The 15,794-nt window shown below is 38.2% G+C and overlaps 1 protein-coding gene across 2 annotated transcripts in view; it reads right to left on the minus strand.

The window, feature by feature from the left end:
* The window catches only part of ALDH1A3 (aldehyde dehydrogenase 1 family member A3), a 49,774-nt gene that overhangs the window by 20,420 nt on the left and 13,560 nt on the right, over positions 1 to 15,794 (minus strand). Inside the window, exons 4-8 of one of the 2 annotated variants that reach the window (XM_069098453.1) lie at positions 13,567 to 13,696; positions 12,849 to 12,910; positions 8,361 to 8,489; positions 4,311 to 4,424; positions 7 to 109 (exon numbers count right to left, since the gene is read on the minus strand). In XM_069098453.1, the coding sequence (XP_068954554.1) occupies positions 7 to 109; positions 4,311 to 4,424; positions 8,361 to 8,489; positions 12,849 to 12,910; positions 13,567 to 13,696 (538 nt within the window). The remainder of the gene's footprint in view (positions 1 to 6; positions 110 to 4,310; positions 4,425 to 8,360; positions 8,490 to 12,848; positions 12,911 to 13,566; positions 13,697 to 15,794) is intronic. The other variant, XM_069098454.1, reaches the window with a different exon arrangement.

The following is a 15,794-nucleotide window of genomic DNA, read 5'->3' on the forward strand; positions in this document are numbered from 1 at the left end:
ACTCACAATCGGCATCAGCACAAACAATACATGGATTTTTCCCTCCAAGCTCTAAAGTTACTCTTTTCAGATTACTTTTAGAAGCAGCTTCTTTGATGAGCTTTCCAACCTGAAAGTGAAGGACAAGTTTAGACCAGTCTCAGCATTACCAGAGAGTAATGAAAGAAATAAGAAGTTCTAGCAGAAGAACATGAGTTACCTGCAAAATATGGCCCCCAAATCTAATGTGATTATAGGCTACAATTAGAGAGTGAAGTGTGCATAAAAATGGAATTAGTTAGAAAGACCTGAATTCAAATCTTACCTCAGAAACGTACTAGCTGTGTGACCCTGAATAAGTCACTTAACCTCTAGTAGTCTCAGTTTTCCCATGTGTAAAATGGGGGTGATAGTAGCAGTGACCTCACAGGGTTCTTGTGAGGATCAAATGAGATAGTATGTGTAGAGACCATCACCAACTTTATAGCTTGATATGTTAGTTATTATTATAGTCTAACTATATTCTGCCCTGGCCAGACCACATCTGTAGTCTGTGTTCTGTTTGGGACAATATATTTTCGAAAAGATATACACAAGCTAGAACATGTACAAATGGGAACAACCAGGATGATGAGAGCCTGAAGATCATAACAATAAATACTATGTACTCATGCCAGTCTGGATTCATCACTGTGCTGTCCAAAGGTTGAGGATCCTTTTCAAATACCTCTCCCTGATCCCTTCATCAAAACTTACCTATCCTATCCATCCTCTTCACCAGGACCTTATTCTCTGTCCACTAAAGTGTTCATAAGAACTAATATTTCAGCCCTCCTACTTTTACATTAAAAACTAAGCTATTAGGAAGTAATGCTTTAAATTAATGGAATGAGTAAGACAGCTGGGTGGCACAGTGGATAGAGAGCTGGGCCTGGAGTCAGAAGACTGATCTTCCTGAATTCAAATCAGACTTCAGACATCTACTAGCTGTGTGATCCTGGGCAAGTCATTTAATGCTGTTTGCCTCAGTTTCTCATCTGTAAAATGAGCTGGAGAAGGAAATGGCAAATCATTACAGTATCTTTGCCAAGAAAACCCCAAATGGATCACAAAGAGTTGGACATGACTGAAAACAACTGAATGACAATAACAAAAATGGAATGAGTCATGAAAAATGAATAGACTTACTCTACTTGGCCCCCAGGAGGCAGAACTGAGACCTCAGTGAAACAGTGAAAGTTGCAGAGAGGGAAATTTAAGCTTGATATGAGGAAGACATTTCTAGCATTGGAACTATCCCAAGGTTAAATGGCCTGCCTCCAAGGTGGTAGATTCCCCTTATGGGAGGTCTCCTACGGGTAAATGCTGAATGGCCACTTGTTAGATATATTATAGAGGAAATTTTTTTTTCAGAAATGGGTTAGATTACATAGCCTTTAAAGGCTCCTTCAACTCTGAGATTCATTGAGTCTGTTGTGGGAATTTCAGGCAAATCTGTGGCAGGCTTCAGAAGGGAATCTCACCTAGACAGATATGAAGAATGCATTAAAAAAGAACCACCCATGCAGGCGGTCTTATGTCTTCACATATGCAAAGAGCTTGCTTTACATATTTTTGCCTGGAAGGATCATCATAGTGGGCTAGTTAATAAGGCAGCTAAAATTTAGGATAAATAATACCCAAAGCCTGGAGAGAAACAAGTAAATCTCAGAATACCAAGTGAGGGAAGAGTTGTATTTGTGAATGGTGAAGGCATCTGAACACAAGAACAGAAAAAAAAAAATTGTAGAATAAGTTGGGGTTTTTTAAAGGCAAAAACCATGCAATAAGCCTGACCAAGACAAATGACTTAGATTATTCAATTCTCATATCCTGTTTATATTTAAGCATATTTTCAAGAAAAAGGGGTTTCCAATTTGCCCTGTTACTACAAAATACAGACTAAACAACTAGGAATAGAGGAACTGGTTATCTTATTCTCTCAGAAAAGAAATAGGATCCTTGAGCATAAGGATTGTTTCATTTTTTGCATTTGTATGCCCAGCACCAGGCACATAAGAGGTATTTGATAAATACTTGTTTACTGATTATCTGAGAAGAGGTCATTCTAAGGAAATTCTTGCCAAGTTATATAATACTTAGCAGTAAGGTGTGATCTCTTAAACATAATAGAAGGTTAATTAACCCAACCAGTTTCTTCTGTAGAAAAGCATAAAAGTTAAATAAAATACAAGGTTTCAGGTTTGCAAACAAGTGGATCATGTTTACATTTGTCTGTCAAGAGAAAGTTCTAGTATCAGGATTGGGAACAGTATAACTGCATTTTAAACACCAGCATGACCATGGGTCATGGCCCAAATGAGATGTGGAATAATTCTTAGGTGAGGATATTTCTACCTAAGGAAGGCAGTCAAAGAAAAACAGGGCTTGCATAAGTGAATTCTTTATGGGTGGTGTTTAAGTACATTCTTATAGTGGAACACTATAGGGTGTTAGGGTGACATAAGATCAAAGAAACAAATCACAGAGAGACCAAAGTTTGCTTCTAGAGATAATTCAATGGACCACCAAATTCATCCTTTAACCCTGAAATACTAAATAGTAGAAGCACATGTGCATATCATCATCATCATCACCAGCTAATATGTTGGGAAAAAATGGGCATGTCTCTCCCTCCATAACCATTTTGGATACCACTCTCTCTCAGAGATTCTACTCCTACAATGAAGATTATTGAATAGTGGAATCATATTGAAAGCCCTTTCCAACCTGGCACCAGCCTGATTTTCCAAATTTCTTTCACACTATTCTCCTTCATGCAATCTACATTCCAGTCAAAATGGACTCCTTGCTGTTCCTCAAACTTAACATTCCATCTCCCACCTTCATGCCTTTGTATAAGCTGTCCCCCAGTCATAGAACTTGTTTCTTGCCTCCACCTGTTGGAATCTCTCTTCCTTCAAGACTTGGCTCAGGTATTACCTCCTACACTAGATTCTTCTCATCCCCCAAGCTGATCTCTCTGCCCTCAAGTTATCTTGTATTTACTTATGTGTGTACTTGTAATCCTTGGATATAATGTAAGCTATTAGAAGATAGGGACTATTTTTCATGTTTTGTCTTTGTAACTGCAGTCTGGTAAAAGAGAATGTGGTATAATAGAGAACTGGCCTCAAAGCCAGAAAGACCTGTATTGAAAGCCCACCTCTGACACATACTGGCTGTTTGACTTAGAGCAAATCACTTCTCAGTGCTCTGAGAAATGAAGATTGTACCTTGAAGAACAGGTGCTGACCTACATTGACAGAGGGAATCCCCTCACATGGGAGTTCATTTTTCCAGTGAAATCACAAGTCTAGCCCTTCTTTTCTTTTTTTTTTTTTTCTTTTTTGCCTTTTGGAGGGCAATTGGGGTTAAGTAACTTGCCCAAGGTTACATGGCTAGTTTTTTATGTGGGTGTTGTGTCTGAGGCCGGAACCAAACTCAGGTCCTCCTGACTCCAGGCCAGTGCTCTATTCACTGTGCAACCTAGCCGCCCCCTAGCCCTTATTTTCATCCCCCATCTCCACTCCTATCACAAAGTACACAGTATGTGCTTAATATTAATAATTGCCTGTAGAATTTAACTATTAAATATTAGCTCCAGATAGAGGCTTATTAGAAATAGAAATTGAAATGATTTTCTGACTTTGAAATAAACAAGTAATTTAAAACATTCATAAACAAATCCACCTAAGTAAAAAAAAAATCTAGAAGAAAAAGTTCTGAAGAAGAAACTGAACAACTCTTACAGTTTTTGTAACATGGTAGAAATGAGGCTAGATAAAATAGGACCTAAAAATGCACATTTCCATGTGTATAATGGAAGACACAACACTACTGCCTTATTCAGGTTGGAGAATCACAGAATCATAGGGTTAGAGTTGGAAAGGAGCCTTAGATGTCACCTATCCTCACCTTCATGAGGTAACAGACCCAGAGAGATCAGGTAAATTGGACAATGTCATAAAATTAATGAATGACAGAGCTGGAATTCAAATTCAGGTTTCTTTATTCCAAATCCAGCACCCTTTCCCCCATGCTATGCATGCAACCTCCATTGAAATAAAAAGGAAGAAGTCCCTTGGTTGAACTATATTAGAATTTTTTAAAATAAACAATATATTTTAGATTTGTATTTAGCTTGGAGACACATCAGGAACTTTTTAACTACTAAAAAATCTTCACATTAACATGGAAAATAAACCAACCTCCCAATCTTTTAGAGCATACAGATCCTTCTTTATTACATTTTTGACAAACACCAATGTTTCAAGGAAGGGAAAGTATACCTCTGTTGATCCAGTGAAGGCTATTTTGTCAATCTTGGGATGTGAAGAGATTGCTGCTCCTGCGGTTGGTCCATAGCCTGGAACTATGTTCACTACTCCAGGAGGGAATCCCACCTAGACAAAAACCAAGGTGGCATTACAAAAAGAACTACTGAGAACCTAGGTAAGACTGTGGTAATTGACTTACCCAAGAATACAAAGGATATTGACCTGGCATTACAGTGTTTTGTGTAGTCTTGCTAAGAGGTACTAAATTTTAGGAAACCATCAGGCAAAGTATAATCTAATTCATGTCATCTTTTGAAACTTGAGCTGTAATGTATAAAGGAGCACATCAAACTCAGGTTACATTCTCATATACCATAGGAATTGACGCTATCCTATTTTCATGGAGCCCTGAACATCATTCATGGAAGTCTGTTCTGTTTTGCCTGTTCATTTATCTAGGAGGGGGTCAAAATCGCTTTGAGATCTTCTACTAGGCTTAGATTTGAAAAAAAAATTATAAAAAAGGAAAAGACTTGTCATGTTGCATGACATTTTTCAAACTGCCCCATTAAGTATAAAGAGCCTCAGCCAGTGGTAATTTATGTAGTACTTTAATAATAAGCTAGCATTTATATGGTGCTAACTAGCATTTTATGAAGTTTGTATGACATTTGCAAAGCCTTATTATCTCATTTTAACCTCATAACAACTTTGGGAGGTGGGTTCTATTATTATCTTCATTTTATAGATGAGAAAACTGAGGCTAAGAAACTATATGACTGATTCAGAGTCTGAAGCCAAAATTGAACTCAGATCTTTCTGGCTGCAGGTCTAGTATACAACCTACTTGCCTTAGTTTTTACCTTAATTAACCCTAGAGAAGAGTCTGTAGCATGTGCTCATAGAAAGGCTTAATTTTATGTTTCTCATGATTTTTTCTCTAGCTCATCATATGGAGATTCATTTATTAAATGCCTATTCTCCAGACTAACAATAGACACTTAGAGCTATACCCTGCAGTATTTAAGGTCTAACTTCTTACACAAAGCCTTTCCTGATTTCTAGTCCCCAGTAATCCCTGCTTTCTTCCTCTTAAAATGATTTATTACTTTGGATATGCTCTATCTGCATATATGTTGTATACTCTCAGTAAAATGTAAGCTCCTTGAGGGTGGGGCCATTTCATTTTTGCCTTTATATCTCCAACACCCAACACAATGCCTGGCACATAATAAACACTCAATAGATGTTGTTTTTTTTTAATTGAATTTTAGTTTTTTCATCTGCTTCTATAAGGTAGTTTACATTTTTCTTCAACTAGATTGTAATGCTTTGAGGTCAGGGACCAATCAAGGGAAGGGAAGGTAACAGCATTTATTAAGTACCTACTATGAACTAGGTATTGTGTTAAGTGCTTTATGAATATTATCTTATTTGATCCTCATAACACCCTTGTAAGGGTAGTATAACAACCCCCATTTTACAGTTGAGGCAGGTGTTAAGTGGCTTTCCCAGGGCCACATAACTAGTAAATGTCTGAAGTTAGATTTGAACTCTGGTCTTCCTAACTACAAGACCAATGTTCTATCCACTGAATCACCTAGTTGCTTCCATCAATCAACAAGAATTTATGAATACATACTAAATGCATAGCATGGTCACTGTGCTAAGTGGCAGAGATAAAAAGACAAAAATGAAATAGTTCCTGCCCTCAAGGAACTTACATTCTAAAGAGGGGAAACAGGAGCTTTATACACACACACCATAAATACATATACACACACAGCTATTATTGCCTTCCCTCTCAAGGTTATGTACATATAATATACATACTATATATTATGTATATATTATATACATATGTAATATGTATATATAATATATACTATACATTACATATATACTATATACATATAGTATGTGTGTATATAAGATATACTATATGTTGTGTATATACTATATACATATTACATGTGTATATAGTATATACACATGTATATTATATAATACATGTATAATATGTGTATATAATCTACATAATATGTAGCATATATTATGTAGATTATATATACATAACCTTGAGAGGGAAGGCACTAATAGCTGGAACATGAGGAAAGGCCTCAGACAAGCAACAGCATTTCAACCGAGTCTTAAAGGAAACCAGAAAGTATAAGAGTCTGAAATGAGGAGAGAGAGCATTCCAGGCAAGGAGACGCCCACTATAAGATACAGATTCAGGAGATGGAGCATCATGTGTGAGGAAAATTAAATAGGCTAAACCATAGACTAGGGCATGGAAGAGAATAAAGTGAGAGAAGGCTGCAAGAGCTTTAAATGCCAGGCAGAGGCATTTTGGATCCTAAAGATAAGAGAGGGCCAACAGAGTTTACTGAGTAGAGGGATGACATGGTTTGACCTGTGCTTTAGGAAAATCACTTTGGTGACTGTGTTGGAGGATGGATTGGAATGGGAAGAGACTTGAGGCAGGAAAAACGAGGAGGCTATCACAATAATCCAGGATCTTAGCATAGTGCCATGTACATAACAGGCACTTAATAAATGTGTTGAATTTTTTTGTTGTCATTTTCCAAATTGTGACAGAAAATAGAAATAACACTGGATAAAGTGTTCTTGATTTTTCAATGTATAGGATATATATTATAGTATATATTATGACTAGATTATGTCTTCTCTCAATCTCATCCACTGTGTCTCTACAAAGGATAGGTACTCAAATTATAATCAATCTAAACCATATATCACATTAGGGTGATGTAAGCTATCTGCTTTCCAATGAATTACACGTGTTGCCACAGAAATTAATGTGCTTAGGGGGTGACCACATTTGGGGAGATATAATAAGCTTTCTCTTTACTTCCTCCAGAAAAGTTCTTAAAGCAATTGATGGTTTGGAAGGCACAAGCCAAGCAAACATGAATTAAGTCTCCAAACATCATCAGTACAAAGCCAAATGAAAATCTGGCGAATTATGAATTATTTTAACCTACTCTATTTGCAATAATGTAGGCATGTCAAGTGCAATACCAAAGCCAAAAACCAAAGACAAATTCCCAACCTCTAGCCCAAGGAAGAAAATAAACATTTAGTAAGTACCTACTATATGCCGGGCACTGTGCTAAGCATGCTATAAGAACGAAGCTAAACTAGTCCCTCCTCTCAATTCCTGATATAAATATAAAGCAAGTACCCAAAATATGTTGTGAGATTTGTCTTTTGAAAATGTACTTACTTCTCTTCCTCGAAATGGCCTATAGAAAGACCTAGGTATCAGTGACTGTAAATTATTTAAACTGGAAAGAACCCTCTAAATCAATGTTGTCTGTACTTCTCATTATATAGGTAAGGAAACTAAGGCTGGAGCAAAGTGACTTTGTCATTGTCACAGAGCTGATGGGGGGGGGGGATAACGGTGGGAGGTAGAGTTTAGAGGCCAGATCTCCTTATTCTGAGACCAGTGAGTGTTTTTCTCTACTATAATACTTTTGCCCTTTCCCCTACCTCCCAACAAAAATAAAATAAAACCCAAACCTAAATTATTTCAACTGAATATAAATTATTTTTGAAATCAAGACTTTGGTCTACATTGGCGTATTGTGATTTTAGCCAGAACAAGCAAGATTACATTAGATCACTACTTCCAGATAGCTTTTCATCCCACAAAAGCAAAGCCTGATGAGCCTCTTACATATTCTGTTCTTTTTCTGATAACCTTCCTTAGCATTCATTCTCTTGTAAATTCACTAAGCAAAACATTTGGTTCTAAATTATTACATTGAACCCATAATAAAACTTAAGTGCCCTCATTAGCCTGACTGGAAGGAATAGAGTTTCTTTTAATTCAGCAACCATGAGCAATGGAAAAAAAACGAAGTTGCCAAGCAAAATTTGGGAAGTGATATCCTGCCCACTCAACTGTAAATAAGTTTGCAACACTAGGTTAGGTAAATCTTGATTGGAGCAGTTTTATCTTGCTCCATGGCTCGGTTCCTAGGAGTGGGTATGCTGTCAAGGACACAAAATATTTTCTTTTGGACATCCTACCTCTTTGATCAAAGATCCAAGATAAAGTGATGTTAGGGGTGTCTGCTCAGCTGGCTTAATAACGATGGTATTCCCACAGCACAGGGCTGGTGCCATCTTCCAAATAAGCATCATTAATGGGAAGTTCCACTGAAACAAAGCAGACATTGTCTTGATGTTGGCTTTGGAGAGGAATGGTCTACACCTCACCCCTTTCCCTTCAGTGACATCTACTGGCTAAGAAAGAAACACAGAGTGAAAAGGAAGACTTGGTTGGTGGGGGGAGGGAGACCTTTGGAAAATGGAACCATCATTTATGTGCCTGGACTATCATGGAGCCATTGCTGAAGTGTACTAATAACAGCCACAGTGGTTGTTTTCAAACCCAGTTGAAAACACTTAATTCTTTTAGTCTAATAGAACTTACCTTACAGGTTTGTTGTGGGGATCAAATGAGGTAAAAGGTGATGTACTTTGCCAACCTTAAAGCACTATACAAATACTAGCTATTATTATTAGGTTTGGTCTATAAAGGGTTAAAAAGTTCTATTACTTGGTTCCTTGTTTTCTTCATAGAGTACATAGTTTGAGAGCAAGGATTCTTAGCCTGAGGTCAATGATTTTTTTAAATTGATAGCTGTTTTTTAATATAATTGATTTCCTTTCTAATTATATATGAAATTTATGTATGTTAGAATATTATTCTCAGAAGGAATCTCATAGGCTTTTCCATCCTGCCAGAGGGGTAAATGACACCCACAAAAAATTAAGAACCCCTGTTCTAGAGGCAGAAATGATTATATGGGTCCTGATGAGACAGAGAGAAATAAAGTATTGCCAAGAGCCAGACAGCCAGAAGGGACCTTAGTTAGAGAACATCTCATTCAATTTTGCAGATGAGAAAATGGAGGCTCAGAAAAGTAGAATGACTTGCCTAAGGTCACACGGTAAATGTCAAAGTCAATCCTCAAACCTAGTTCTAGATCTATGATCCAGGACAAATTCTAAGTTCAACACTCTTTCCATTATACTATGCCACCTCTTCAAACAGAATAAATTTAATTTCTATCCCCTCTGCCTATGCCTCTCCTTTTCTCCTCCCTCTTCCCCAACCAACCAACCAAACCAAGACAAAAAAAAACATTTATTAGGAACCTACACTGTACTAAGCACTTGGGATATAAAAAAAAGTCAGATTCCTCAGGGAGCTTACATTCTAAGAGGAGAGAGACAGAATGCACAATATGGGTTCATAAAAAACAAAAACAAAAACAAAGTCAATCTTAGTGTGCAGCTAGAGCACCAGGAAAGATCTTATGCAGAAAGTACCTCTTGAGCCAACTAATGAAGGAAACCAAGGATTCTCTGAGGCAAAGGTGAAAGAGGAGAACATTCCAGGCATGGGGGATAGCCCATAGTCTTTATTAAAAGGCATACAAAGAGGTGGGAGATGGAGCATTGAGTGAAGGGGGCAGCAAATAGGAAAGATTGGTTGGATTATAGAATGTATGGGAAGAAGTACTACGTAACAAGGTTGAAAACCTAGAAAGGGGCCAGGTTGTGAAGAGTGTTAACTTTGAAATGGAAGAGTTTATATGGGATCCAAGAGCTACTGGAGTTTATTGAGTAGGGATATAATATGGTCAGATCTGTGCTTTAGAAAAATCTGTTTGGTAGCTACATGAAGACCAGTAGCTTGGAGTGGGAAGAGACTTGAGGCAGGAAGACCAATTAGGAGGCCATTGCAATGATCTAGGCCAGAAATGGTGATGACCTGAACTAGCCTGTGAGCAAAGAAAAAGAGAGGTAGGTAAGCAATGTGAAGATAAAAATGATAACATTTGGCAACTGCTTGTCTATGTGAGGTGAGTGAGAGTGACAAGTCAAGGACCATTGAGGTTACAATTGTAGAGGACTAGAAAGATGGTGGTGCCCTAGATAGTACTACATATGTTATCTCATTTGATCCTCACAACCACCCTGTTCATTGCTATTATTATTATTGTCTCCATTTTACATGTGAAGGAATTAAGACTGAGAGATTGTGACTGAGTCATACAGGTATTAAGTGTTTGAGGTAGGATTGGAACTCAGGGCTTCCTGACACTAAGTCCATTACTCTGTCCACTAACCATTATACTGCTTAACTCCCTCTAGTAGGGAAGTACTGAAGAGGGTTTGGGAAGATAATGAGTTTTATATTGGATATACTGAATTTGTGATACCCACAGATCAGTCAGTTCAAAATATCCAATAGGTAACTGATTCTGTGGGACTAGAGTTAAATGAAGAGACATTTTCTAAATATAAAGACTTGGTAGTAATCTGCAGAGAGATGTTAATTGAATTTATGGATGCTGATGAATTCCTCCAAGTGAGAGAGAATAGAGGGAAAAGACCTAAAACAGAACAATGGGATATACCCACATATATGGGAGAGACTTGATAAAGATCCATCAAAGGAGACTGAGAAGGAGTAGTTAGATGGGTAGGAGGAGAACTAAGAGAAAGCAGTGTCACTAAAATCCAGAGAGGAGACTGAATCCAGGAAGATACGGTGGTCGAGAATATCCAGTGATACAGAGAAATCAACAAAGACTATGGAAAAGGCCGGATTTGGCAATTACGTCACTGGTAGCTTTGGAAACAGCAGTTTGGAACCAAAGGAGTTTCCCAAAGTAGGGCTATATTTGGCCAACCTACAGCATAGGCTCTTTAAGACCCATATACGCAACAGAAATTATCAGCATACCAGCACCTTTCTATAACAGATCCTGGTAGGGCTGGAGTAGGTAGACACCTGTATGGTATGATTTATAGTTATCACAAGGCCCAGCCTACTCATAAATTACTCCTCCACCCACTTATCACAGCCTAAAATTCCCACCATTAGAGTCACTAATGGATTAAACAACAAAAGAAAGGTATTGTCCTCAGGGGGTCATGATTAAAATGCCATTAGAAGGCATTAGTTTATCAGATTAGCTAATTAATACCTTGGGCTTTGAGATAAGACAGATAACATTTTGATATCTGAGAGGAAGCATGGCAGCCCCAGGGGCAGAAACCAGAGTGAGGGACCTGGCCAAGGATGGTAAGGCCTCCAAAGAATTGATCCAGATAAAACAGAAAAGCCAGGTGAGGGTAGTAAAAGAAATAACAAAAAATAGGGTCAGCTGTAGATATTGAAATCAGACCACGTATGAAATAGTAGCCACCCAGACATTTAATGTACAGGTCTCCTAGTAGGTAGAACATGTGGTTCATACTAAATGGGAAATCATGTTTATATTTAAGTATACATTTAAATGGACCTGCCAATGTTTCTGATCCCATCACTACTCTATGTAAAATATGTTGTACATATTGTGATTAGTCACAATAGGCTTTGGAGATAAATTTAATCCCATCTCTTATTTTATAAATAAGGAAAATAGGACTGGTAATGGAGACCCCAGGCCTAGATTCCAAATCTACCTAATCTCAGGCCTCTGTCCTACAAAAGCATGGCTGCCTTCCAGTGAGCTATGTCTCACACCTTCACACAAGAAACTGAACACTTTCTCATTGATTAGAAAAGGATAAGGATAGGAACCTGAACTGTGATTTCATAATTATAGAGAACTCCTGAGGGAACTCCCTCTTCCAAAGCAGCTTGGCACCTTCTCTGCAACTTATAGTCACATAGAGCAATGAGAGAGGTTAGGTGCTAGGTCGCATAGGTTGTTAGGTCGTTAGGTTGTCCTAGTTCGCATAGTCAGGATGGGTCAAAAGTATGACTTGGAGACAAATGTTCCTAGCTCCAAGGCTGACTCTCTATCCTCTAAACCATGATGTAAATTATTGATTAGAATTTGCTCTCATTCAGATACTGTCTATAGTTTTCCATTCAAGGCAGTAGCCTATCCCAAGCATTCTGGACAAACAGGAGGTCACTGCAACTGAGCCAATGTCCTCATGCTGCCAGGAAAGAAATTAGAGTTTGATGCCCAACTTTTAGCCTTTCAAGAAACCAACTTGGATTCAACCATGCTACAGAGTTTGAAAAATCAGTTTAGTGAACTCAGCAGAATTGCTTTATTCCTTCAACATGCAGCTCAGAAAATACATGAAGCCTTTCCTGATTCTCCCAACTATTAGTTCCTGCCACCTCTAATTACCTTTTATTTATTGGTATTTGTTTTCTTTTTTCTCATTCCAAATATATATCTCTGTGTACTTATTGTTTCCCCAAATCAGAATGTCAGTTTCCTTGAGAGTATTTTATTTTTTGTGTCCCCAGTGCCTACCTCATTGCCCAATAAATGCTTGATTGAAGAAGAGAAAGTCTAAGAGTGGTTTGCTTTAGTCAATTAATTTCAGTTCAACAATAATAATTTTTATCTAGGCATCAATTTCCAGTTTCCACAGTACTTTATAGGCATCATCCCCCTTGAACAAAACAAAGTTGCTGGACATTGGTTCAAATCACTTGAGGTGTAACATCTTTGGAGAAGCTAGTTTACTCACAGGAATGATTGCTCCACATACACCTATTGGCTCATGCCTGGTAAAACACACAACATTTTCATCTGTAAGAGAAATGAGAGAGGGGAGAGGAAACACATGTACATATTAACCTGGGATAATAATTCCAAGTGTTAAGCAAAATCTGAAAAGGATTCATGTGAACTCTAAAAAGTTAGCAGGAAGCAACTGGAGTTGATTAGCGGGGGTATGATATGTCTGACTATAAAAAGTAATCTTTGGCTGAGCATGGTGGCATACACCTGCAATTCCTGCTGCTGGGGGGAGGCTTGAGGCTTGTGGCTCACTTGGGCTCAGGAGGCTAAAGCCAATCATGTCTGCACTAACTTGACTACCAATGAGGCGAGCGGTAGAGAGCAGGGGCCTACCAGGTTACTTAAAGAGGAGTTAACTGGTCCAAAAGGCAGCAGTTTAAAACTTCCAAGATGATCCACAATGGGGCCCGGCCCATGAATGGCCTCTGCCCTTACAGCCTGGGGGAGATAGGGGAACCCCATGTCCAAAAGTTAAAAAAAAAAAACCAACACCACAAAAACCAGATAATTTTTAGCTCAAAGTTACTTCAAAGCCTCTTAAGAACAAAAGCTGTATCATAACTGAATGTTGTTTTCCTTTTCACAGTAACAGTGGAGATTCTGTCTCAGAAGCCTGGGCTGCAAGAAAAATTCAGAGGAGAACTTTCAATCCTACTCTAGCTCACCTGCTGGAATAGTTTTGCCATGTATCTTGTCTGCCCACCCAGCATAGTATCTGAGTGTTTTGATACAGCCCTCCAGATCAATGAAGAAGGCTTGGAGGAAAGGTTTTCCTGTGTCCATGGTTTCCAGAGTCTGTAACAACAATAATATGGCATGTCAGTTACTATTTCCAAGTTCCTGGTTTGTGAAATCTGCATGGCTAAGAGGAGAATACAATGTGGTCCTTGGCTTTTATTCTCCAGGATCCACATTCATAGATGCACCTTATTTTAAAAAAAGAAAGAGAGGGGAAAAAAGTTATTTGAAAATATTAAAGTCTGGTCTGACCAAAGTTGGCATGCACTGCTTTTATTTCAAAACACCTAAGAGTTGGGCCACTAGCCAGAAAAGGGGGATGAGTTACATGCATCTCACTGGGACCACCCGGATTCAAAGCTAATTTGAAGCATCACTGGAAAGAAATAAAGTTTTGCATTTGATCTTCCATCTGAAGCCAAATGACTCAGCCCACAGAACAGCTTTAGTTGTTTAACCTTGTCATGTGGGCCTATTCGTTCACGGGAATCATTTTCAATATTGGGGCTGGCTTTAGTGTTTTTCATGAAATAGCCAGCCACTTTGTCCAGTGGAAGCTTTGAAAAGTGAAGGATAAGGACAGAAAAAGAAAAAAAATAAGATCTGGGCTTACTTAAAATAATGCTTTTTCCCCCTCACACAGGCTGGCTTCTGTCACTGCAGAGTAACTGACGTTCTTCTGGAAAGAACGTCTCTGCACACAAGAGAAGCGCTATCCCCTGGTAGAATAAAATGTCTAAACAAAGATGAAATCATACTCTGCTGGTGTTCAAATACTTTAGTTCTAAATAGAAGCTGAATAGACTTTTCCTCCATGATAAGGGCGATTATTATCTACTGAGGCTGCTGCATCTACTAAATGACAGGGGTTATTTTCTATTTTCAGCATCATTTTAAAAGAACCCTTTTTGTTCAACAGACAAGCCCTCCCAGTTCAAGCTTTTTCTAAAGCCCTAACATTGAAACTTTCAGTTGTCCCTAAATACAGGAAGTTGCTGAACTGCCACATAGCCCAAGGCTTAACTTCTTGACAACCAGTAAATGATTGAGGCAATACCTGGGCCTCTTCAAAGTCCGAGTCTCCACGTCTGTAAAAGGTAAGATACTAATAGAGTCAAGACACCAAACACCTAGTACTTAGTAATCATCTCTCACGTTTACAGAATGCTTTTCAGTTGACAAAGCACTTTTATGAAAACAACTCTGTAATATAGGCAGTATATGTATTATTCATTCCATTTTATTGAAGGGTTAAAGTGAGGCTGGCTCAGAAAGATTAAGTGATTTTCTTACAGTCACACAACTAATGAATGAAAGATCTGGAATTCAAATATAGGCCTTCTGATTCCAAGTCCTTGACTCTTTCTACCATTCCACACTTTTCTCTCTTTCTTTTCCTTTCCTTTTTTTTTTTAAGGGACACAACACTCTATAGATGGAAATCAATAATTCTCAAAATATCTTTTTGGGAACTCCATAGGTTTTCATCAGTAAGTGAGAGGGCTGAGGCAAAAGAGACAGAGTCTTCCCGTTGAGCATCACAAATGAGTCAGGGCTGCAGCTGGGACTCGTCCTCAATCTTCTGTTTCTAATTCTCAAGTGCCATCTACTAGACCACATTGCAGCCTCACATTGATGCAAATTTTGTTTGAAATTTTTGCTTTTCAAGGTGAACCTCAGGAATGATAGTTCCTGCCTACCTTTCCAGATGCATTTCCTATAACTGCCCTTAACATACTATAAAATCCAGGCAAACTAGCCTCCTGGCTTGTTCTCTGAACTCAATGTTCCATCTCCTGTTTCCTTGTCTTTTCATGGGCTGTTCCCAGTGCTTGAAATCCACTCCCTATTCAGATCCAAGTTTTGGAATTTTCTAATATCCTTCAAGACCTAAACACAGATGCCACATCTTCCAGCTGAAGTCAAATGAGTCTGCCCACAGAACGTTGAACTTTGTTATATAGCATTTTTGTTCACAGTAATTATTTTCAATATTGAAACTGATTTCAGTGTTTCTAATAAAAATAAGCAACCACTCTATCCAGTGACAGCATTTTTGTGTCCTATGGCACAAACTTTTCATGATCTTCCCAGTTGTTCATGTGTGTTCTCTCTCTTTCTCTCTCTCTCTCTCTCTCTCTCTCTCTCTCTCTCT

This window comes from Petaurus breviceps, unplaced genomic scaffold (assembly GCF_028583685.1).
Source record: "Petaurus breviceps papuanus isolate PSGF00001 unplaced genomic scaffold, PetGlider_PUasm1.0 37, whole genome shotgun sequence".
In the NCBI taxonomy this organism is placed as follows: Eukaryota; Metazoa; Chordata; class Mammalia; order Diprotodontia; family Petauridae; genus Petaurus; species Petaurus breviceps.